The following is a 23,683-nucleotide window of genomic DNA, read 5'->3' as shown; positions in this document are numbered from 1 at the left end:
TGAGCTTCACTCAAAAACTCTGAAATATTATTGCTTCTCAACCTATTAGTCTTCTATTTTATTTGTCTAGTTGCTTGAGGACAAGCAACAATTTAAGTTTGGTGTTGTGATGAGTGGATATTTTATACGCTTTTTGGGGTTAATTTCATATAGTTTTTAGTATGTTTTAGTTAGTTTATAGTTTATTTCCATTAGTTTTTAGGAAAAATTCATATTTCTGGACTTTACTATGAGTTGTGTGTTTTTCTGTAATTTCAGGTATTTTTCTGGCTGAAATTGAAGGAGCTGAGCAAAAATCTGATTCAGGCTGAAAAAGGACTGCTGATGCTGTTGGATTCTGACCTCCCTGCACTCAAAGTGAATTTTCTAGAGCTACAGAAATCGAAATGGCATGCTTCCAATTGCGTTGGAAAGTAGACATCCAGGGCTTTCCAGCAATATATAATAGTCTATACTTTGCACAAGGATAGATGACGTAATCTGGCGTTCAATGCCAGTTCTCTGCCCAATTCTGGCGTCCAGCGCCAGAAAAGGATCAAAAGCTGGAGTTGAACGCCCAAACTGGCACAAAAACTGGCGTTCAACTCCACAAATGGCCTCTGCACGTGAATTGCTTAAATTTCAGCCCCAGCACACACCAAGTGGGCCCCAGAAGTGGATCTCTGCATCATCCATCATAGTTTACTCATTTTTTGTAAACCTAGGCTACTAGTTTAGTATTTAAACAACTTTTAGAGACTTATTTTGTATCTCATGATATTTTAGATCTAAACTTTGTACTCTTTGATGGCATGAGTCTCTAAACTCCATTGTTGGGGGTGAGGAGCTTTGCTGTGTCTCAATGAATTAATGCAAGTATTTCTGTTTTCCACTCAAACATGCTTGTTCCTATCTAAGATGTTCATTTGCGCTTAACTGTGATGAAGGTGATGATCCATGACACTCATCACCTTCCTCAAACCATGAACGTGTGCCTGACAACCACCTTCGTTCTATATCCGATTGAATGAATATCTCTAGATTCCTTAATCAGAATCTTCGTGGTATAAGCTAGAACTGATGGCGGCATTCATGAGAATCCGAAAAGTCTAAACCTTGTCTGTGGTATTCCGAGTAGGATTCTGGGATTGGATGGCTGTGACGAACTTCAAACTCACGAGTGCTGGGCGTAGTGACAGACGCAAAAGGATAGCAGATCCTATTCCGGTATGACTGAAAACCTGCAGATGATTAGCCGTGCGGTGACAACGCACTTGGAATCTTTTCACTGGAAGGATGGATGGTAGCCATTGACAACGGTGATCCACCTACACACAGCTTGCCATAGGAGGACGTCCGTGCGTGAATCAGAAGACAGAGGAAAGCAGAGATTCAGAAGACAAAGCATCTCCAAAACTCCAACATATTCTCCATTACTGCATAACAAGTAACTTTTAATTCATGCTCTCCTGTTTATTCGCAATTCAACTGATAAATATAATTGACTTCCTAACTAAGATTTACAGAGTAACCATAGATTGCTTCAAACCAACAATCTCCGTGGGATTCGACCCTTACTCACGTAAGGTATTACTTGGACGACCCAGTGCACTTGCTGGTTAGTGGTACGAGTTGTGAAAGTGTGATTCACAATTCGTGCACCAGTTATCAGTGACTGTAACCTATATTGAAGGACTATTTTGTTGCTTTGTAGGGTCTGATCCCAGTATTGCGTGAGGTTATGTTAGGCGCGCATCACCGTTTATGTGCATGGCACCTGTGGCAAAACTTCCAGAAGCAATAGAAGGACTCACACCTGAAGAGCTTGTTTTAGAAGTGTGTTAAAGTAATGACCATCCAGGAATTCAATGGACATATGCAGTCAACAAAGAGGGTAAATAAGAAGGCGTGAACGTATTTAGACAAGTTTTCTAGGCATGCATGGACCAGGACTCACTACAAGGACTTTCCAAAAGTTGACAATGTGTGTAACGTGTGTGAGGTGTTTAATGCTGCCACTAAACCATATAGATGCAAATCCGCCTTGACTTTACTGGAGGAGGATAGGAGGTATGCTATGATTAATATGGCAAGGAACTAACTGAAACTCTCTAGCCATGTGGGACACCTACCTCCGATTCAACAAGTAGACTTGCGAAGGAGAGGTATCACAGCAGGTATCATACACCAATGTGGTTTGGAGATGTGGCTGAGATCATGTTTGATTTGGGAAACCAAACATGTAGCTGCAGATCTTAGCAGTTATCGAGTAAGCAATATTTTATTTTCTTGTGTATAATTGTACGGTAGAATACCTATCCTAAACACTTAATTACTCAATTTTATTGTTTGCTAGGGTTACCTTGTCGTCATTAAATAGTTGTAATTTCAGTCATGAATAGCAGGCTCGAGAATTATGTTCATGTATGGCTAACAATGAGATCCTACAACAAAACTTATGAGTACCATATCAACCCTGTAAGAGGTTAAGAGTTGTGAAAGACCTCACAATACCTCCATTGCTTACCACCTGTAAGGAGCAAGCCCCATGAAAGGCTATTACATTATGTAAGAAAAAAAGATGCACATGAGGCACTTGTTAGGGGGAGTTAGGAGCGCACTGCAATAAAATTGAAGAGAAAATATGGCAAATTCACTTGTGGGACATGTGGAGATATTGGTTACACAACAAGGGATTATGAAATAGCAAAAAAAAAAAGGCTGATGAGCTAGCAGCTACTGCAAAATATGCCGAAGATGCTGCAAATGAGGGTGACGCTGGTGCTGAAGGTCAGGAAGGTAAGGTTGTTGGTGCAGGAGCTGAGGTTGGGGTTAAGGAGTTGAATAAGAACCTACAACTAAGGTAATTGTTGTTATTATTAAATTTTTTGTTGTTGTTGTTGTTGTTAGTGTTATGGATGTTATTGTTGTTATTGCTATCACAGACTACAAAGAATGCCAAGAAAGGACTTCTGAGGACTAAAAGTGAAAGGCACAACAAACTCTCTATCAAGAGGACAACTGCAATCACTACTGCTACTGTTGCTGCTCCACATCCAACTGAGATTTCAAGAGAGACTAGTCAGGGAGCTAGTGCAGGAACCTTTGGAAAGTTGACCTCCTTCTTGAAGTTTGTTTCAACCCCAATATTCAACCCATTGAAAAAAATTCTCACGATGCAGTTCCCTTTTATAAACTTGTAATGTGTAGCTAGAACAATGTGTAATTACTTTTTGAGTTGATACTGTTGTGGTTGAATGCTAAGGTTAAACAATGTTATGTTTTTTGTGGTGTAACTTTTGAAACCTGTATGTATGGCCTTTGATGTTGTTATGACTTATGATATTTTGGGTTGTGATAGTATGTTATGCACATTGTGCTTTAGCACAAAAACACTCGTTTCATACTCCGAGAAATGTGATGTTATGTTAACTTAAATTCATATTTAGCTTTTTTGTATGCTTTTATTTATCTATTTTTTGTTTAATTGATCATAACTTTATCAGAACAAATACATCATTCAAGAATTGAACTCATGCAAACTTAATATTCCATTTCGTTGCATTTTCATCAACACATTACATAGCACTTAAGAAATTTAAAATTTCACAACATAATCATCATTTATTGGAAATAAAATCCAACAAGCTAAAACATAAACACACACCAAAAGGTAGCAACACCATTATCATCATCTTCAAGCACTTAACATCACTCTCCAAACTTGTCATCCTCTAATTAAACTCATGCAAAATTTCTTGTCGAATGAGTGTTGCACAAACTGGTTCTTCACATCCATTATCCTAGTGGAAGAAATTACAATGGATTTCATACTACAAATTAAAAAATGCAGGTAAATCTAACCTCAAAGTGGAACCATCTTAACATTTTCTTCAGAGCCATAACTTTACCTCATAGTTTGGACAACCATAAAATGGTCAACTAGAATTCTCTGTCATCGTTGAGTACTTCATCACTATCCGAAGCCCGCAGTTGCAGAAAACAACGTTCTTACCTCCCCTATTGCATATTCCTTTGTTGCTATAAGGTCTCCCTACAGAGTTATTCCTACTTGAGCTACTTTGGCATCTCTCCCCACCACACGCAGACGAAGACGAGAAAATAAGATGAACTGGAAGATAGCGGAAATGTCAAAGAAGAGAAGATGACATCAAAAAAGTCGAAGAAGAGAAGACAATAATTTGGTGATTAAGATTTTATAATTAAAAATAGATTAATTTAGATATTATTAAGCAATTCTAGATACTAATTTGAATCATATTCAACTATTCAAGCTTGGTATACATCTGCATACAGCTGGAATGCCCACATGACACTTCGCGTTCCACATCATCAACATTTAGACGACACTTATTTAAGGGACTAACGAAGATACACGTTTTGGAATTTCAGAAATTTAGTTGGTCATTTTTAAAAGTAGAAGACTAAATTGAGTAGCGATTTGAAATTTTGGGACCATTTTGAACATTTATTTATATGTTGTCACTTATTAATTTACACTTAATGAAAACGTTTTGATTGTCACTGATCATCTTAAAAAGAAAGCTTTGCGTTGCATACAATAAACTAGAATCTAATTACCTTATAGAAGACCAAACTTAGACTGAACTCATAGAATATACATTTAGCGAGTTAATACTCAAATTAGCCCCTGAAATTTGACCCCGACTCAATTTAGCCCTTAAGGTTTCAATTGACTCTAATTGTACCTTGAAATTTTGCCTCGAGCCTCAATTTGGCCCTTCCGGCGTTTTCCATCACCGGAGAGCTGACCTGGCAAATTTAAATGACACCTGGCAGTCTCAAAACGATGCCGTTTTACTGTTGGCGCCGAAATTGTTAGAAATGACGTCGTATCCCCTAGGAAGGAGTTAAATGAAAATCCAAACACTAACCACTCCAAAGTTGAGACTCAGTTGACCCTTTCTCTTCCTCCACTTCCTCTCGTTTTCCTTCCCGTCAGAGAAGCACCATGGATGTCACAGTAATGGAGCTTTGAAGCTTTTCTTACTTCTTTCTACCCCCATTGTGAAGATTAATTACCTGGGAGTCATCTTTTGAAAAACAGGATAGTAACAAAATCGATGCTCTCAACTATCGTGCTCTGTTTTTATCAAAATGTTGGTTGTGTGTTGTTTTTCATTTTTTTCACCCTACTTGATCAGTGAAACTTTGAGAGAATGTGGTTGATTATGGTTGTTGATGATGATAGAATTTTTGTATGTTAAGGTTTAATTTTTTTACATGTGTGTGGCTGTGATCAACCGAATCGTTCAATTCTTTATCCGTTTGAGTAGTCTTTGATTCTTCATATTCCATTTTAAAATAACAATTATACTCCTTCATATCCCATTTTAATTTAATTGTTGATTGGATAATTTCTTGTAAAAATAAAATATTTTCTGTGCTGAACATTATATGCATCAATGACCACCATAAATGTTTAAGTGATAATCATGAACTGAGGATTTTGTATTTTGGCCAGTCATTGCAGTGTATTTAACTTTTGATTATTGTTTCGTTAACAGAGTTTATGCTAATTTTTTCATTATGTTCGTCTTGTTCTAGATATTCCTTTCTTCCCTTATCCTAGCATAGTTTTCTACGGATCCTTATCACATTAAAAAAGGAGCTTGTTTCCATATTTTCATCTAATGTAGCAGAACACATAAATTGCTAATATAGGACAATTCTTAAACTCAGTTGAACACCATTGTCAACTTATATTATATTGATAAGTTTGTAGATTATATTAATAATAGGGTTGAATATATGCATGTGTGAATTCTATGGATGAATCTTGTGTTTATCCTAGTAGTTGCTTCATTAACATTAGTTGACTTTAACTCTTTGCATATCAATTTGTTAAATGGAAGAATGTGCTCTTTTGGTAAAAAATATTTGAAGAAGTTTGAGTAAATGGGGATTATACCGTATCTTTAATTTTTCTTCTTAATGTTCTAATTTGAATAGTTTCTCCCATTAATCACTTATGATCACTTTTAATATTTCCTTTAAATGGGAACAATTATATATGTAAGTATATTCAAATTTTGTTGATTTTACTTGCTTTATTCTTTCATATTTCATGATTAAGGATTGTATGAGACAAATTGAAATTAGTGTTGTTGTCAATTTATTGAATTTAGTGTTGTTTTTAACCATTGTCTCCTTAATCTTATTTATAGATGGATGAACGTATAACGATTGTGTATCATCATGGAGGCAATTTTGTCACCAAATTAAATGACAGTTTGGTTTATGACAATGATCACACTGATGAGTTGACTGGGTTGGATGAGGACGTATTAGATGTATTTTCACTGAGAGACTACTACAAGGTCCTAGGTTATGATAACATGGTTGAGTGTTGGTGGCTTGTTCCTGGTAGATCTATGAAGAGTAGACTGCGAGCACTAAGTCATGACAAAGAGCTAGTAGAGATGTGCTTCTATGCAAAGAATAATGGGGGAACAGTGCACATATACTATGAGCATGGAGTTTCCCAACCCATGGTAGAGGAAGAAGCACCTGAATTGAGAGAGCTAACACCCAATACCACTGGTGTAGAAAACGTTGTCGAAGGGACCACACCTAGCCCAAAGAATAATACACCAACCAGTCCATCCCATATCAAATCACCCATCAACAGCACAAGTGAAGGCCCTTCCAATGCATCATCCAAGTCCCAACCTGCATCTGCTTCTACCCCCCTGTTGAAGGAGATACCACAACCAAAACCAGCACATAAACCCACACCTAAGCCCAGGCCAGCAACTAAGGAGAAACCTCAGCCTACACCTAAGCCCAAACCTGCACCTAAGGAGACACCTAAGCCCATACTCAAACCAGGGTCTAAGCCCAAGTCCACATCCAAACCAGCACCTAAACCCAATCCCACATCAAATACAATTAAGTCCAGACCCAAGTCTGGGCCCAAACCCACTCCAACACCCAAATCAGCATTCAATCCCAATCCAACACCCAAATCAGCCCATAAATCTAAATCCACTTCATCCAAATCAATTCATACTGCAACAAGATCCTCTGCTAGACTAAAAGGAAGAGTAGTGGGACAAAAACAAGATACTGGCAGCAAAAAAACCTATGTAAGCCTCGATGACAGCAATGGCAGTGACAGTGACTCACATGATTCGTACAAATCTGCAGAAGACAGCCTATACAAGCCTGGAGCACAAGACAGTTCTACTGAATCAGATATTGAAGGTGGTCTCTCAACAGCTAGGTTGAGGGAATTTAAGTTAAAGCATGCTCCAGGTGCTGCCTGGAAGAAGGGCAATGAGAAAATAGTAGAGGAAGATGACGGTCTGGTTGTGGAGAACTCTGATGAAGAAGTAGATTGGGTGCAAGTACTGGGTAACAGAGAAAACAATAAAAAATCTTATGATGCATATGATCCGATTCACGATGATTCTGGTGAAAACGACTCTTGGAAGTCTGAAGAATTGAAAACCCCCCTAAACTCAGATGAGGAGTGGAGTGATGATGATGATGCTGATGATGTGCACCCAATCTTCTCCGAGGGTGGCCGATTCGGTGAACTAAAGCTACAAGTTGGAATGAAGTTCAGTAACAAGAATGAATTTATGGATGCTGTGAGAGAATTCACCATTCAAGAAGGTAGGGGGATTAAATTTAGAAGGAATGAGAGCTACAGAGTCAGAGCTATTTGCAAGTGGACAATGGGAGAAGATGAGGATATGGTTAGATGTTCATGGGTTGCTTATGCATCCAGGGATTCTGATGAGACATGCTGGCAAATAAAAATATTTAAGAATGAACACATATGTCCTAGGATGAGCAAAAACAGGGCAGCCAACAGGAGATGACTTGCTGGCAAGTTGGTAAAGAAATTGAGGAGGTATCCGAGCTTAAAGCACAGTGAGGCTAAATCATATTTCAGGAGAAGGTGTGACCTGGACCGAAACAAATCATCACTAACCAGCGCTTTAATGGAAGCAAGAAATATTGTTTACGGTGATGCAGCTGCCTAGTACGGTTTGGTTAGAGATTATGCAGAAACTCTACTTAAGAGTAATCCTGGTTCAACAGTAAATATTGGTACATATCTACAAGGGGATGATCCTATATTTGAAAAAATGTATGTATGCCTGGATGGATGTAAGAAGGGTTTTAAGGCTGGCTGCTGCCCACTGATCGGACTCGACGGAGCCTTCTTGAAGACTCAGTTTGGGGGACAAATACTCTCAGCAGTGGCTCACGACGCCAACAACCATATATATCCAATTGCGTGGGCAATTGTTGATGTTGAGAATAAAGAGAATTGGAGGTGGTTTTTGGACATGCTACTTGATGACTTGGGTGACTACATGGCTAACAAATGGGCTTTTATGTCAGACATGCAAAAGGTAAATGAGTAAATGTATTTGGGGAATCAATTCACACTTGTTGTGAGGACTGTGATTAGTAAGATTTTATTTGCATAATCAATTCATACTTGCTGTGAGGACTGTGATTAGTAAGATTTATTTGCATTTGCATAATCATTTCGTACTTGCTGTAATGGACTGTGATTAGTAAATGTATTCGTTGCGAGGGCCTGTTTGAAGTCACTTAATGTATTTTGGGGGGTCTGTTTGAGGTCACTTAAAATATTTTGGGGGTCTGTTTGAGGCACAATAATTGAATTTTCATGTGTTGCTGGTCCAGGGTTTGGCTTCAGCAGTAAAGGAGCTTATGCCCAATGTACACCATCGATGTGTCTGGCATCTATGGAAGAATTTTAACAAACAATGGAAAGAGCAGGAGTACAGAGGACTATTATGGGAGTGTGCTAGGGAAACAACTCGCCATGGTTTTGATCAGAAGATGGATAGGTTAAAGAGACTCAACGAGGGAGCTTGGGCATATTTGGATAAGTGGCCTAAAGAAGCATGGACTAGGGCATATTTCCGACACGATCAAAAAATTGATAACATTTGTAACAATGCCTGCGAGGTTTTTAACTCGAGGATCAAGGAATACAGAGCTAAGCCTATAATCACCTTGTTAGAGGAGGTTCGGATGTTTGCGATGCGGTCCATTGCAAAAAACAAGGTCAAGTTATCCCACCATGTTGGTAAGCTCCCACCAATCCAACATAGTAGATTGCAGAAAATTCGGAAAGAATCTCAAAAATGGACACCGATCTGGAGTGGAGACGAAGAGTATCAAAGATTTGAGATCCACGGTTGGCCTACCAACATGGCTGTTGACTTGGGAAAGAGCATATGCACCTGTAGATTTTGGCAAATAACAGGTACTGAGGTAGCCAATAATTGCTTAAACATAGTTTAGATTAGATAGTGAGTGGTTTGTATTCATTTAATTAAACATAGTTTAGATTAGATAGTGACTGGTTTGTATTCATTTAAGTGTTCTTATTTGTTTCACTATGTTTTATGTCTCTGGTGATTAGTCTCTATTTAAATAGATTGTTGGATACTGTTTCATAACATCTGTCCTTGTAGGCATGCCGTGTGTCCATGCATGTGCAGCCATCTCCAAGATAAATCGAAATGCTGAGGATTTTTGTCATCATTGGCTGACCATGGAAGCTTATAGAGATACCTACAAGCACTCTCTCAATCCAATACCAGGACAAGATCTTTAGGAGAGAAGTGAACAAAATAGGCCTTATGCACCTAAAATGAAGCGAAAGCCAGGGCCAATAACCCAAAAAAGACAGAAGGATGCTGATGAAGAATCATCTAGTGTTAAGAAGTCAAAAACTGAAACCAAGTTGAAGAGGAAATACAAAGAATTCACATGTACTTACTGTGGTACGAGAGGGCAAACAAAGAGGAGTTGCGCTCATAGGAAAGCTGATGACCTTGCTAGTGCCCTTGTTAATGCAGCAGCGGCTGTTGTTGCAAAAGAAAAAGGTTCTAACTCTGGAGAGGGTACAGATCCAGCAAACGCTGCTACTACTAACACCCAAGCTGCTGAGATTAATGAAAATGCTCCATTAGCACTAGGTCAAGCTGTTGCTGATGCAAATGCTTCAGAGATTGTACTCACCCAACCCACTTACTCACAGCCGGAAAATCAGGAACATGTAGTGTTTGGTTTCTAATATTTGATTAACTGTTAACTGGTTTATATTGGTTTATAATACACGAGTAAATGTTGGGTAGATCTAACTGATTGATACTATTTGATAACATATTGATTGGTTTTTATTGGGTTGTATTGGTCACTATTTCTGTTCACAATTTTACTAGGTCCCTCCATCAGACCCAACTCCACCTCCACAATAGGTGACAAGGCCTCACAAGTTGCAATCTAAGAGGAAAACAACTTTCAATGTGGACCCAATGCAAGGAGCAAGTTCTGGGACAGCTGCACGCTTGGCAGAGTTTATGACATTCGTCCCCACCCCAGGCTTCAAACCACCAACAACAAAATAGAAAACGCTTTGCAATGTTGACTGGAAGTTGTGTAGAACATATTTTGTAGAGAGCATTTGATCAAACTATGCTCTTTTGATATTTTGTTACTATGTTATGTAGAGTAATCTGTTTTGGTTTAGGATATTTGAAACTATGTTATCTAGGGTATCTAAGGTATGATACAGATACTGCTATTGCTAATGCTGTGATATTGACAATGATTAATGACGATGAATTACTTAATAAATTACTTATTTCTGGGTCTTCTGTCAAGTGCAAGAACCACACAAGGTTCTATTAGATTTTCTTTTGTCATAACATCTCATCTATTTATATCTTTATCACAAATGAACTATACACTTAAATTTATTCACTAATGGAAGTGCATACTACATATATAGTTATTAGAGCCAGCTCCTGATCTTGTCTTCATATACAGACTCATAGCAGCTTCATATATAATCTCAGTTTTAAAGAATTTTTACAGGATATATCATTAGCAAAGAGAACATAAAATTCCATTTCTATTTTCTCATTAAATACATAACAATGCTTCATTCACATAACTGATATACAGTTAAATATATTTCATCCCACCTAATCCACAAGCTACAATCACAATTCCAAAAATAATAACAAACACAAACAACATAATATTCCACATTTTTAATATTCTAATTTCAGCTTCAACTGTACTAATTTTCCATCCCAGAGATATTTTTCAATGGTCTTCACTAACTGAACTTTCATTTCTGCCAACTGTGGCTTCTTCTTCTTCAATATCTGCCCATTTAAAAAAGCCATACCATCTCTTATCGGTAGTCTACAACACAAAAAATCCAAAAAAAAAATTGAGAGGAAGAACAGCTACAAAATCAACAAGCATTTGAGAAATAAGACACACAATCAACTTGCAATAATTCAACCAACTCACATTATAGTTAGAGCATCCATAGAATGGTCTTTCTGGATTGGAATCCATCCCAGACCACCGAAGAATAAGACGCAACCCACAACCGCACCAATGCGGAACCTTCCCACCTCTGTCACCGTGTGTGTTCTTCATCCAGCCACCATGCGAACGAGCTCTACCAGAGCTACCTGAGCTTTGGCTGCTGCTTCGCAACATTCTTCTCACCTCTTGGAGACACTCTTCGATTTGGGGAAATTGGAACTTCTAGGTTTTATTTGAAATTTTTAGGGGTTAAAATTGAATCCTTCAAACATTTTGCCACGTCATCTAACTGTTAGGGTGCCAGGTGTCTCCCAAAATTGCCAAGTCAGCTCTCGATGACAGAAAACGCCGGAAGGGCCAAATTGAGGCTCGAGGCAAAATTTTAGGATACAATTAGAGTCGATTGAAATCTTGAGGCTAAATTGAGTTGGTGGTCAAATTTCAGAGATTAATTTGAGTATTAACTCTACATTTAGCACCTTACTAATCAAACAAATTTGAGTCTGTTTCGAAGTATTTTGTCTTCTAAATAGAAATTTCACATTATCTCAACTAGGTCATTCTTAATGATTTTCTAGTAATACTAAAAAGAACTTAGTGTGAAGCCATCGTCTCCCTTGTGCGATTTTTTTCCCAATATGTACTTACAATTAAAAATTATTATATATTTTTATACAAATGATATATAATAACGTAAAAAAAAATCATGGTTAAATTTGTAAATTCAATCATATTAGTTTTATTATTTTAAGAGTATATACCCATTTTGGTCCTCAAAGAATTTTAAACTGGACGCTTTAGTCCCCAACTAAAATTAATTAGTCGATTGGTCCCTAACAATTAACTCCGTCAGTCATTTAGGTCCTTTATTCCGTTAATTCTAACGGAGGACAAAATAGTCCCTAACAACTCTAACAGGGGACAAAATGGTCCCTGATCTCCTCGGTTCAGAAACGACACTGTTCTCTCCCAATTTCCATCATATCTCGCATAACACTAACAGTCTAACACTGTAACATCAAACTATATAATGCACACTCTATAAATTTAATGTTCACAAGAAAAAAAAATCCTCCACGGGTTGAGTTGCTGATGTGATTTGTAATTTTAGAAAGATTGAATACTAGAGATAGATTATGTAAGTTTAAGATTGTACCAGAAGCGGAATTCTTTTGTGTCTTATATAAGGATAGATTGGAGACGGTACATCACTTGCTTTTTCATGTGATCGTATATGGAAGTTGTGGGGATCAATCTTAGTAGATTGGAGTGTGATTTGGGTTTGGTCAGGAACCACCAAAGAATGCTTTGAGGTGTGGATGGATAGAAAGATAAAAAAAGATATGAAGAAAGTGTGGATGGTGTTATTTTTTTTTTGTAATATGGTGCACATGGAGATATAGAAATAACATTGTCTTTAATAATGGAGTGTTGGTATTAGAGAAGTTAAAGGAGGAAGTTGTAGAATGCACAAATCGATGGTGTCAAGATCGACAATACAGGAGTAATTGATGTACTTATGAGTATAAATATCAAGTCTAAGGAAAATAAGAAGACAAATGAAGTTGATTTTTGATGCATGATTTACTGATCTATGAAAAAGGCCAATAATTCTGCAGAGTAAAAATTGAAAGGAGAATGATCATGATTTGATGTTGTATAAGATCGGGTTCATCTTGAAGTGTCTTTGGAGGAGCTAAAATCATTATATTCTTTTGCTCACTGTTTGCTTTTTATGCTAGTTTTTATGTTTTCTTTGTAGTTATTGCTCTGTTTTTGTTACTATTTTTTTGGAACTACGCCCACTTTGTTTGGAATTGGGTGGAGATGTAATTATCTAAAAAAAAGAAAAAAAATCCTCAACTTGTTCTCAACCAATTTATACTCAGGAAACTAATGCCTATGTCTCTCAACTAGATGTCGTCTTCGATGGATCCCGTGAATCCAGACAGCAAGTCATTTGTTAAGACTCCGAAAGAGAAGGAATGAATCACTCGGTGTCTATTTCAAATGAGAATTTGCATATGATGTCGAAGGAGAATCTTCTCATGATATCCTAATGTCCAACAATCTATGTTGCTTGCCGGAGAGTGGAGAAAGGTGTGCCCTTGGAATAGTTGTGGAACTTGGTCTTGAAGATGTTGTGGGCGTTGTCGGTGTTGGAGGTGATGTTATCAAAGACATGGAAGTGGATGCTTTTGGTGGATGAAGTACAGAGGAGGTGGATGTACTAGTCACAAAGATTTAGGAAGTATGTGGTCTATGACATATTGAGGTAGGTGCGACACGTGTGACAATTACACCATGGCTTAATCTTTGAGCTAAAGAGGAGGAAGGAAAAGATGGAAAAGAAGACTGTGAAGGTGAAGAAGGAGAGTATGAATGTTAGGATTATGCGAGATATGATGAAAATTGGAAAAGAACAGTGTCGTTTTCGAATAAAGGGGTCAGTGATTATTTTGTCCCTTGTTAGAGTTGTCAGGGATCATTTTGTCCCATTTTAGAGTTTTCAGGGACCATTTTGTCTTCCGTTAGAGTTGACGGAGCTAAGGACCTAAATGACTGACGGAGTTAATTGTTAGAGACCAATTGACTAATTAATTTTAGTTGGAGACTAAAGTGTCCAGTTTAAAATTCTTTGAGGACCAAAATGGGTATATACTCTTATTTTAATTTAAAAATAATTAAATACTCACTTTTTTTGTTCCATTTTAACTTATCCATCTATTCTACCACTTTTGATGATTCTAAAAACACAAGGAATTCCCAAGTCACGATCGTTGATCTTGCACGTACGTCACGAACACCCTATCTTAGCCGTCGGATCCGAATTTGAGCGATGCCAATATTCCTACGTGGGAGTTAACTGCTGTTTAAATCCGCATTTGAAGTCCGAACTATATATTGTCGGAAACAACTATCCACCTTCACTTACTGACAGTGGCACAGAGAGCGAGAGAGAGGGAGGAACAACATAAGCTCAATTCTGTTCTCTTCGAAGCTCTGAATCTGTAAGTTCCTGCGCATCCAATTTCCCTTCTAACGCACCGTTTTAGCTCTTTGATTTGCAAAGTTTGCTTGCGTCTTTATAATTTTCTAGCTTCAATTGTTGTGTAGGTTTTTTTTATTTGTTCTTTTGGGTGGGGTGGAATCTGAGGTGTGGAATATAGGGCTTTGAATTGGTTAATTGGGTTAGAAGACTGGGACTTGCTTGATTTGATCTGATTTGATTCTTTGAGTTGGATTAGAGAGAATAGGTTACCTCTATGGTGTAATTAAGAAGATTATGGTGTTTTGACTTTTTAAGTTTCTGACTGTGAGTGTGCTGTGCTGTTGAGAATATTGTTTCGTGTTGGACGATTTGGTTCTTGTTGAGTTTGTTAGGAGTTAATGCAAAATTGAATTTCCAAATTTGAATTTTTAATTATTGCTTCTTAATTGGTGATAGTTTAATTATTTCTCTTCCTCAGGTGGATAGTACTGTTTATCATGTTCACCCCTTTTTCTCGCTTTGCATGTGGGTCAAATTCCATTCATTTGTTGGTTTGCATGTGGGTCAAATTCCGTTCATTCATAGCTATTGAAGTATTGATTGGCATGAATTTTTAAATTTTTTTTGGGGGTGCATTTCTATTAAATGCTCGAACCACAAACTCAGATGAATCCAAAATTTAAATAATTTTTATGTGTAAATATTATAGTTTAAACAAAAAAAATTGTCGTTTACTGCATGAAATCTCTTTTTTGTTCTGGTTGGTGGGGTGCAACAACAGAAATATTTTGTTCAGTTCAACTTTGGTTAAATTTTAATCTGTTGCTTGTAATGCCTTTTCAATTGATCTCAACAAGGATATTAGCATTCAAAATTTACGAATATCATGTCAACAAGACAACCGTTTTCCACTAAAATCTTTAAAACAATTTGTATGAACATATACTATCATTCAATGGTCCATGTCATTCAGCATTTCTTATCTTTTTCCTTTTATGTCTTTTATTTGATTTTGTTGTTTGACATATTTAGAGTAATGATTTTCTTTTCCCAGGTTGTTGTCCATTTTAACAAAGTGCAGTCAAAAGTGTATTTATAAAGGAGTAGTTTTGTAGCATTCCTGTAATCTGTAAATAAGATCAGTATGGGTGAGGAAGAACCTGTGACTGAAGTTTCCAAAGCAGATTCAAATGGCAAGAGTTTGTTGGAGAAAACTTTAAATGAAGGGGCAGAAAATAAGGACTTGGGAACTGATGGAGGAAATGTCTTGGAGAATAATGGAGTAAAAAAGTTGAAAGGGGCTGAAATAAATGGAGCTAATGAAGAGAAGAGAGCTGATGGTGTGGAAGAGATTGAAGGAGATAAAAAAGTTGGTAGTGCAGAAGAAGCAAAAGATGACAAGAAAATTGAAGAAGCAAAGGATGACAAGAAAGTTGAAGATGTGAAAGAAGTAAAAAAGGACAAGAAAGATGATGATGTGGAAGAAGAAAACGAGGACAAGAAAGATGATGGTGCAGAAGTCAAAGAGGATAAGGAAGTTAACAGTGTCGAAGAAGTAAAGGAAAATAAGGAAGTTGTTAGTGTGGAAGAAGGAAAGGAGGATAAGGAAATTGATGGTGTGAAAGAAGTATCAGAGGTTAAGAAAGATGATGATGGACTTAAACCTGAGAATGAGAAAACAGATGCAGATGAGGTCAAGGAAAGTAAAGAAGAAAAGGAAAAGGTTGAAGCTGAAAAACCAGAAGTGGATGCAATGGAAGTAGATGGTAACACTAAAGACATGCAGGAGAGTGGGGAAAAGAAAGACAAGGAGAAAATCGAAGCAGAGCTGGACGGCAACAAGGAAGAGGAGGATGAGGATGTGGATAATGCTGGAAAGTCAAAAGAAGAAGACAAAGCTGAAGATAACAAGGATAATAAAGGATCGAAAAAGCGTTCGAGAGGGAAGGTCAATGGGGAGAAAGTGAAAGAGAAAAAGAAGGAATTGACGAAGATAGAGCCAAGGACTCCAACTGTTGATCGTCCTGTTCGAGAGAGGAAATCTGTTGAGAGGTTGGTAGCATCAATAGAGAAAGATGCAAACAAAGAATTCCACATCGAAAAGGTGATCATTTTCAATTCAATATTTAAAAGATGTTGCCACAATTGTGTCTTGTATTAAGGTGTTACTTGATCCCATTAGATGGCTCCACATGGTGAGAAAAGGAAAAGCTTTGTTTGTTGTAATTGTATATTTTTGTTTTAACCCAATCTGCTTACTCTCTCATTTTCGAATTGCAGGGTCGTGGCACACCTTTAAAAGATATACCCAATGGTATGGTGCTCTCATTATGATTATATAACTGTTTTGTGAACCTTCAATGATAATGTATGACAAGGCTAAATGCTTAAATGCATTTTCCCCGATGTTGAGGAGTTTGCATCTTGAATCCTGCAGACATGCACAAGATAATTATTCAGACTTAAAAGTAGTCATTTTAGTGATGACTTGACAAGTCCATTAGCATGCACTGGGTTTTGTCTTATTAACTAGCTACATGAATTCTTTTCAATTCTAAACATTTTTTATAAAAAGGTTTATGTTCACTTCCTTTTCTGGTAAAAGAATTTTTTTACAACTGCATCTTCCGTTTCCCACACACAGTACCTTAAATGATGATAATAGCTGCATAAAGTTGAAAATATTCTAGCTTCTTTCTTCCAGTTTAAAAAGTTTTATGGCATGAGTTTAAGATAATTATAGTTGTTCCATGTTATTTAATGAGACAATATATCACTTGTAAACTTGGTCTATCAAAACTTAAGCACTTGAGATAATGGGTGAAGTGTAAATGGCCATAGTTGGGAGTAAGAGAAGAGTACCGTTTTCCATATCTAAGGTTAACCTAATATATTTATTTGATAATTTTGCCTTTGTTTGCCTGTGTTAAGTTTTGGATGATGTTTCTGCTTCTTCAATGCAGCTAATAACTTTTTGACTCTTGCATTTTCTGCTTCAGTGGCATTTAAATTATCTAGAAGGAAGACTGATGATACTTTCAAGTTGCTCCATACAATTCTCTTTGGAAGGAGAGGGAAGGTATGTTCTGCTTCATCAACTATCTTTGCTTTTCTGTTATAGTCGATTTATACACCATCACTTTTTGAATTTCTTGTGTTCAGTATTGTGCCATCTCTGTAAATTAAGATATAAGATATTACAGGGTGAGACTGTTAAAAGGCAAACGTTGTTAGGATGTCTAGGATTATGGAATTGGTGGGCGTCTCTCATGTTGTGATCCCCTGTGGTTCTGTTTTTGCCTTTTTTTTTTTTTTTTTTTTTGCAGGCAGTTCAAATCAAGAGTAATATATCAAGGTTTTCTGGTTTTGTGTGGCATGACAATGAGGTAACCACACCTAATACCCACCAAAAAAAAAAAACTTGTAACTTGCCACTGGTGATGTAACTGTTGCAGGGTTTATTGATTTGCTTGTCTTGTCGTCATTTCATTTACTGTTATATTTCTTTTTGCTCGAAGTCCTTATTCACCAAAGCTATAATCCAAATATTGTTGCTGCAGGAAAAGCATATGATCAAAGTTAAGGAAAAATTTGACAAGTGTAACAAAGAAAAACTACTGGAATTCTGTGATGTGCTTGACATAGCAATTGCCAAGGCAACAACAAGGAAGGTTTGTTGGCTTCTTGTAGAAAATGTTTTTCCTGCCACAACCTGTGTTTCGAGTGATTTCTCATCTTTTTGAAAATTTGAACTTAAATTCAATCTCATGTGGTTGATGCGTTAACATTAACATCTCTCTTGCATCTCATCCTATTAAACATATTCACATGCAGGAAGATATTATTTCCAAGTTGATTGACTTCTTAGTTGCTCCTCATGCAACCACAACTGTGCTACTTGCAGAAAAAGAAAAGGTTTACTTCAATTTCTTTTTTCCTTTTTTGTTTCTTAAATTTCTCCTTCATGATGGTTAGGTATTTTGGTTTTCCCTACATATTGTGTTTGATAGTTCATGTTATTTGTGTTTTATCTGTTATTAGGGAAGAAAGCGCAAGCGTGTTGTGAAACGAGGTACTTCAAGGTCTGGGATAACAACTTCAAGACGTTCTACTAAGGTACTTTCCCACCCCTGTAACGACAGGAATGAAATGTGACTTGGGCAACATGCTGTTAGTCATGAAGTACATTCCGAAGTTAATTTTTTTGGTAGATTATCAGTCTTGTGTGCCCTCAGACTATGTATGTTTGTATTGTTTCTGCTTGTTTTGCACTCTTAATTGGAGTAGTTAGCATATACATGGTTCACTATTATTGTCACTCCTCTCTTTAATTGTTTGAAGAAAATTGGGGTCACTTCCATTAAATTACATGTTATATTGTATTATAGTTCTGTTTATTTGATAACATTTATTAATTTAAATGATAGAAGTTTGAGCAGCTCATAGCGTTTCCACATGTGAATACCACACTTTTGTGTTGAGCGTATAAAGCTATATTACTTTAAAGGTCTGAGTTTTGTTGGGTTTGTAGTGTCATATTGACCTGGTCTGGTACCAGTATTTCTACACCATTACTTGCTTCATCAGTGCAAATTGTTGTTTGTGCTTTGTACTGTTATTAGGGTATTACATTTCATGTCAGTCTAGTTATATGTCATTCAATCTCTATTCTCTTTTCAAGAATGGATCTTGTATGTGAAGTATTCACATCATTAGGTTATGTGAATTTTGACCTTTGGTTCTGAAGGTGGGGCCAGAGAAGATTAATGGCAAGAGTGGATCAATAGTTAAAATTCACATGATCAGATCACATGAACATTTCGCATGAGAGTATATTCTCTCTCTTTCTTCTTTTCTGCCTATAATTTATAATTTTAAGAAAAGGTAAATTTGTCTTTGTATTTATTTAATTATTGCAGTCTCCTGCTTATATTTGGTTTTGTTCATTCTTTGCATATTATTAAGAGTCGGAAGAAAAATGAAGATTCTTCACCAGCAGAGGAAACAAGGAGTGACACAGAAAATGAGTCTGAGGATGAAGAGAAAGACAAAGAAAATGAGGAGGAGAATGAAAATGGTGTTCATGACAAATCTGAGGATGAAACGCCAGAGAAATCTGAAAGTGAGGATGAAAGTGATTCTGCAAGTGAATCTGAAGATGATAAAAAAAGGAAACAAAATTCAAAAGCGTCATCCACAAAGAAAGAATCTGCTACAAAAAGTAAAGCTGAGAGTGTTACAGTTACCAAAAAATCTCGGTCAACGCCAAAGAGGACACCTAAGAAATCATCAGCCACCACTACCAAGGTTGATGATGAGGGCGAAGAAAGTCCAAAGGTCTTTTCAAGAAAGAAGCAAAATGATAAGGCTGGAAAGCAGAAGACATCAACTCCATCCAAGTTTGCTTCCAAAGAGAAAACAGGTTGAGAAAACTGCTTCCCTGTTGTCATTATTAATCTCAATATATATCATGTGTATTGTGTTTTAGTGAAAAAATCATAGTTTTCACTTTAAGCATTGAGGGATTATTAGTTAGCATGTTAACTTTTCCTTTTACATTAACCTCAATAGATGTTTTCAATCAATAAAACTGATGGATGAGTATTATGTACACACTTTTTCATCCCTTGTGCTTTATGGAACATATTGCAAGAACTATTGAGAAGTTGAATCTAGCAGTATTAAATGCTGGATTTGAGCAGAACCACAGTGATCTAACTCTCCTACTTGTGTTATTTACTGAGAAATAGAAGAAAACAGTAAAAGGCTCGAAGACTTTTGAGAGGTCTGAATATCACGTAATTCCAGTTTTTTGCCCCAACTTTCTGAGATATTCCAACTGTATCCCTCATTCACCTCATATAGCTTTAACAACTCCACTCTCAATGCAACTCAGTATAGTTGGTTACGTGCATTTTCCCCACTTAATGTACTGCCATTATGTGGTTTTCTAATACATCTCTCTGTTGTATCACAGAAAAAGTTACCAAAGGAAAGGGCAAGAAGAATCAGAAAAAGATCCCCACTGATGATCAGCTGCGCAATTCAATTTGTGAAATTCTTAAAGAAGTTGATTTCAATACGGTATGCTGTCAGGACTAAAATATACTTATCCTATGGCTGGTTAATTTTCATAATTTTTTTAGATAATGCAATGATGAACAAGTTTTAGCTTTATCATTCTACTTCATAATAAGAGTAAACCACCAAAAATACTCGAGAGATCAAAACATCAAAAGTGCTTCTAAAAAAAATTAAAAACGTGAAAAATAACCGAATGTATATATTCTTAAAAAGGGGCTTTTTTGATGTGGTTTGTTGTAAGCATGATTAGTAAGAAAATGGAGACATTTTTATCCATGAAGTTTGGTGATTTTGCACCAAGTATTTTTTTTTTTTTTGTGGATTTTGGATTTTCTTTATTTATTTAATTTTTTTAACAGGAGACTTTTTTTAAATAAAAAATTGAAAGAAGAGGTCCAGAGATCAGATTTTGTTTAGATGTTTGCAACTTATAAAAAATGGTGTTCTTTTGGTTATTTTTGTTACGTTTTAAAATCTTTTGGAGGTGTTTTTGTTGTTTTTATCTTTCAAGGGTATTTTTGTTAGCAGCTAAATCCTTTTGGGGGCATTTTTGGTGATTTTACTCATAATAATGTATGTTTCTTAACTACGGCTGTTGTTAAAGTTTTCATAGACAGCTTGATACAAGACCCTAGGTTACAGCTTAGCATTTTCTGTCTTTGTTGTTGGGAACCAAATTCAGATCTTTCCACCAGTTTATGTATGGGTATTAATAGATTACAGTTAATAGATTACAGAATGACTCAGTAAGGTACCTTGGGATGGTATTGATGATTTAGTGTTGACTTGATCTTTTAAATTTGCAATATGGATGCTTGAATGTGTGCAGTTCATTCCTCTTGGTAGGCTGTAATGTGCAGTAGATTTCCTTCACCTTAAACCTTGTACTGCTTTTGACGTTGTGTGGCCAGTTTTGTTATTATTTGTTGTTCATTATTTTATCCTTGAAAAACTCAATAATTCATCTAATATTGGCTGAAGATTTTTGTTTACCAATATTAAATATTAGTTTCTCTCTGCAGGCCACATTTACTGATATTCTGAAGCAACTAGGTACGTCTTTTAATATTAACTCTCTTTTCACTGGTTCAACAGTCATTTAGTGCAAATTTATGCCTTTAAATAACTAATTCTGCTTTTGTTTGTGCCTCATGAGTTCACTTAATTACTGATATTTTGGTTGTTCCCCCTTGAATAATCTGGCATCTAATTTTAAAGTGCTACAAGTTGCATAATGTTCAAATACATACAGAAAGGAAATGGTAGAACTTTGCATTCAGGAAAAGATAAGAACCTAAATAAACTTTAGGTGCCTCTGACAAACTTGTTCATTTTTCAGCCACACGTTTTGATTTGGATCTCACACCGAGAAAGGCATCTATAAAGATCATGATTCAAGAGGAGCTGACAAAGCTAGCTGATGAAGCAGACGAAGAAGATGAAGAGGATGCTGAGAAAGGGGAAACCCAACCTACTGGCCAGGAAGTTGAAATCTGAGTAAGGATTAGCCTTGACTTCTTGGAGATAGGTTTAGCAATGTATACTTTTAACCCCCATCACGCTACATAAGTACACTTTGCCTTTTGCCAAGTAAAAGTGGCTGTAACTTATTCTTGGCATCCATGGAATCACAAAAGGAGGAGAAACTAGTATTTGTGAAAATTTAGTAGAAACATTTGGTGGCTGCCAGTGAGCAACCCTTTGTGTACGCAACAGAATCTGTAGGGTTTTAGTACTATCCGTGAATATTTACTGACCAAACATTAGCTTCAACAGTCTGTGTAGTTCAATAAACACTTAGACCTGTGAAGCTGTCACCTTTCTGTGCATGATAAACTTTTGCTGCTGTTGGGTTATTCCCCTCGCTACTCTTCTGCTTTTACTTTATGTCATCTTATTTAAGGGAAAGTTCAATTAACTCCTCTGAACTTTGATTTAGATGCACTTGTCTGTAGTTTGTTCATTCTTCTATTCATTGATTATTTTTGTGTTAACTTGATATATTATTTAATGAAGAAATAAATATACAAGCAGTGTGTCTGGGGTTTTGTTTTTTGTTTGTTGTTTTTTCTTTCTTTTCGTCTGCTCAGCTGATCCATCTATTTTTGAAGTAATTTTAGTTAAAATAAATACCTATTATATTTTAAAAGGTGTTCAGAATTTTTTGTTATCCTCTAATTCTCTATTTTCATCTCCATCAAAACTCCAACCACCCCCCCCCCCTTTTGCACCATACCGTACCATACCAGCTCTTTCCTAGCAATTCCATCGAAGACCACTGACTTCTCTTTTCATTGAGTTTCAGTTTCTGTTCAACCCAGCTCAAATATTTGTGTTGCTTCAATCCATATCACCACCTCCACTTCCCGTAACCACCGTTCTTGTTAAATGGTTTACGTTCTTACTTTGTTGAGTAAAAATTCAATTCAATTCTTGTCAAAAACAAAGACTTTTTGGCCTTCAAATTTTTTTATTTTAAGACAATATGATTTTCTGTTGAAAAAATTTGTTAAATTTTAGGATAATATGATTTTTCTGTTGAAAAAATTTGTTAAATAGTAACAAAAGTTATTTTTAAATTTTTGTAAATTATTAATAAGTTTATTTTTGAAAAATTCATTCACTGGTGGTAGTTAAGTGAAGAAAAAAGTAATTATAGTACTAGTACGGAGACCTTTTAAAGGAAAAAAATAGTATCGAACAAGAACAAGAAATGAAATAAGATAATATTAATGATGATATTTATATTGGTGATGATGATAGTAGAGGAGATAATGATGGTAATAAAGTATGATTTGACAATAGAAATAGTAGAGGTAGAAGTGAGAATGATGAGAATGACAAAGGTGGTCGTAGAAGTGATCAAAGTTGGTTATATTGGTGAAAAAAATTTTGTGGGGTTTAAAATTCTACAAATTATAAATAAAATTTTCACAAATTTTTTTTTTTGTTACTATTTAAGTTGAGAGGCGAAGTTCCTTTTTTTTTTGGACAAAGACGTCTTATCCTGAGTAAATCCTTAAAATGGCCCCCCAGATTGGGACCGTGCACCAATGTTACCATTCAGTTTCTAAATGCTCTAAATGCACCCTCCAATTTGAGCTTCGTGCGAAATCTTAGTCTTTTCACCCAATTCCGGCATGACTCAGTAGCCGGAGCACTGAGCTGGCGGTTCCAACGAAGCCACTACCCTTCTCTCTTCTTCCAATCCTCCTTCCCTTTCTCCCTTCCTCAAGCATT

The 23,683-nt window shown here is 36.4% G+C and overlaps 2 protein-coding genes across 3 annotated transcripts; both read left to right on the top strand.

Moving 5' to 3' along the window:
* The first annotated feature begins 8,120 nt into the window (after window positions 1-8,120).
* LOC107645582 (uncharacterized) lies at window positions 8,121-9,634 on the top strand. The gene is made up of 3 exons (XM_016349635.1): window positions 8,121-8,390; window positions 8,692-9,280; window positions 9,492-9,634. Exons 1-3 carry the CDS (start codon window positions 8,121-8,123, stop codon window positions 9,632-9,634), a joined length of 1,002 nt encoding a protein of 333 aa, XP_016205121.1.
* Window positions 9,635-14,122: 4,488 nt separating this feature from the next.
* Window positions 14,123-22,358, top strand: LOC107617270 (DEK domain-containing chromatin-associated protein 4). 2 transcript variants are annotated; one of them, XM_088500965.1, is made up of 12 exons: window positions 14,123-14,378; window positions 15,414-16,463; window positions 16,640-16,673; window positions 17,359-17,438; window positions 17,686-17,745; window positions 17,920-18,030; window positions 18,194-18,274; window positions 18,401-18,475; window positions 19,325-19,781; window positions 20,337-20,443; window positions 21,466-21,496; window positions 21,783-22,358. In XM_088500965.1, exons 2-12 carry the CDS (start codon window positions 15,504-15,506, stop codon window positions 21,938-21,940), a joined length of 2,154 nt encoding a protein of 717 aa, XP_088357091.1. In that variant the 5' UTR covers window positions 14,123-14,378; window positions 15,414-15,503; the 3' UTR covers window positions 21,941-22,358. The 2 variants fall into 2 exon arrangements, with proteins under 2 accessions (XP_088357091.1, XP_088357090.1); XM_088500964.1 differs by lacking the exon at window positions 16,640-16,673 and having other exon boundaries at window positions 14,243-14,378; window positions 15,414-16,506.
* Window positions 22,359-23,683: the final 1,325 nt, after the last annotated feature.

Source organism: Arachis ipaensis, chromosome B1 (assembly GCF_059453495.1).
Source record: "Arachis ipaensis isolate K30076 ecotype BB chromosome B1, ASM5945349v1, whole genome shotgun sequence".
Lineage (NCBI taxonomy): Eukaryota > Viridiplantae > Streptophyta > Magnoliopsida > Fabales > Fabaceae > Arachis > Arachis ipaensis.
The sequence above is the reverse complement of the archived record's forward strand: the minus strand, read 5'-3'. Positions and strand labels throughout refer to the sequence as shown.

Coding starts and splice junctions, on each gene's coding strand:
- LOC107645582 (XM_016349635.1), top strand. CDS start 8,121: ATGTATGTATGCCTGGATGGATGTAAGAAGGGTTTTAAGGCTGGCTGC. Junction 8,391..8,691: donor TTATGTCAGACATGCAAAAG/GTAAATGAGTAA, acceptor TTGCTGGTCCAG/GGTTTGGCTTCAGCAGTAAA. Junction 9,281..9,491: donor TAGATTTTGGCAAATAACAG/GTACTGAGGTAG, acceptor CTGTCCTTGTAG/GCATGCCGTGTGTCCATGCA.
- LOC107617270 (XM_088500964.1), top strand. CDS start 15,504: ATGGGTGAGGAAGAACCTGTGACTGAAGTTTCCAAAGCAGATTCAAAT. Junction 16,507..17,358: donor TAAAAGATGTTGCCACAATT/GTGTCTTGTATT, acceptor TTTCTGCTTCAG/TGGCATTTAAATTATCTAGA. Junction 19,782..20,336: donor TGCTTCCAAAGAGAAAACAG/GTTGAGAAAACT, acceptor GTTGTATCACAG/AAAAAGTTACCAAAGGAAAG.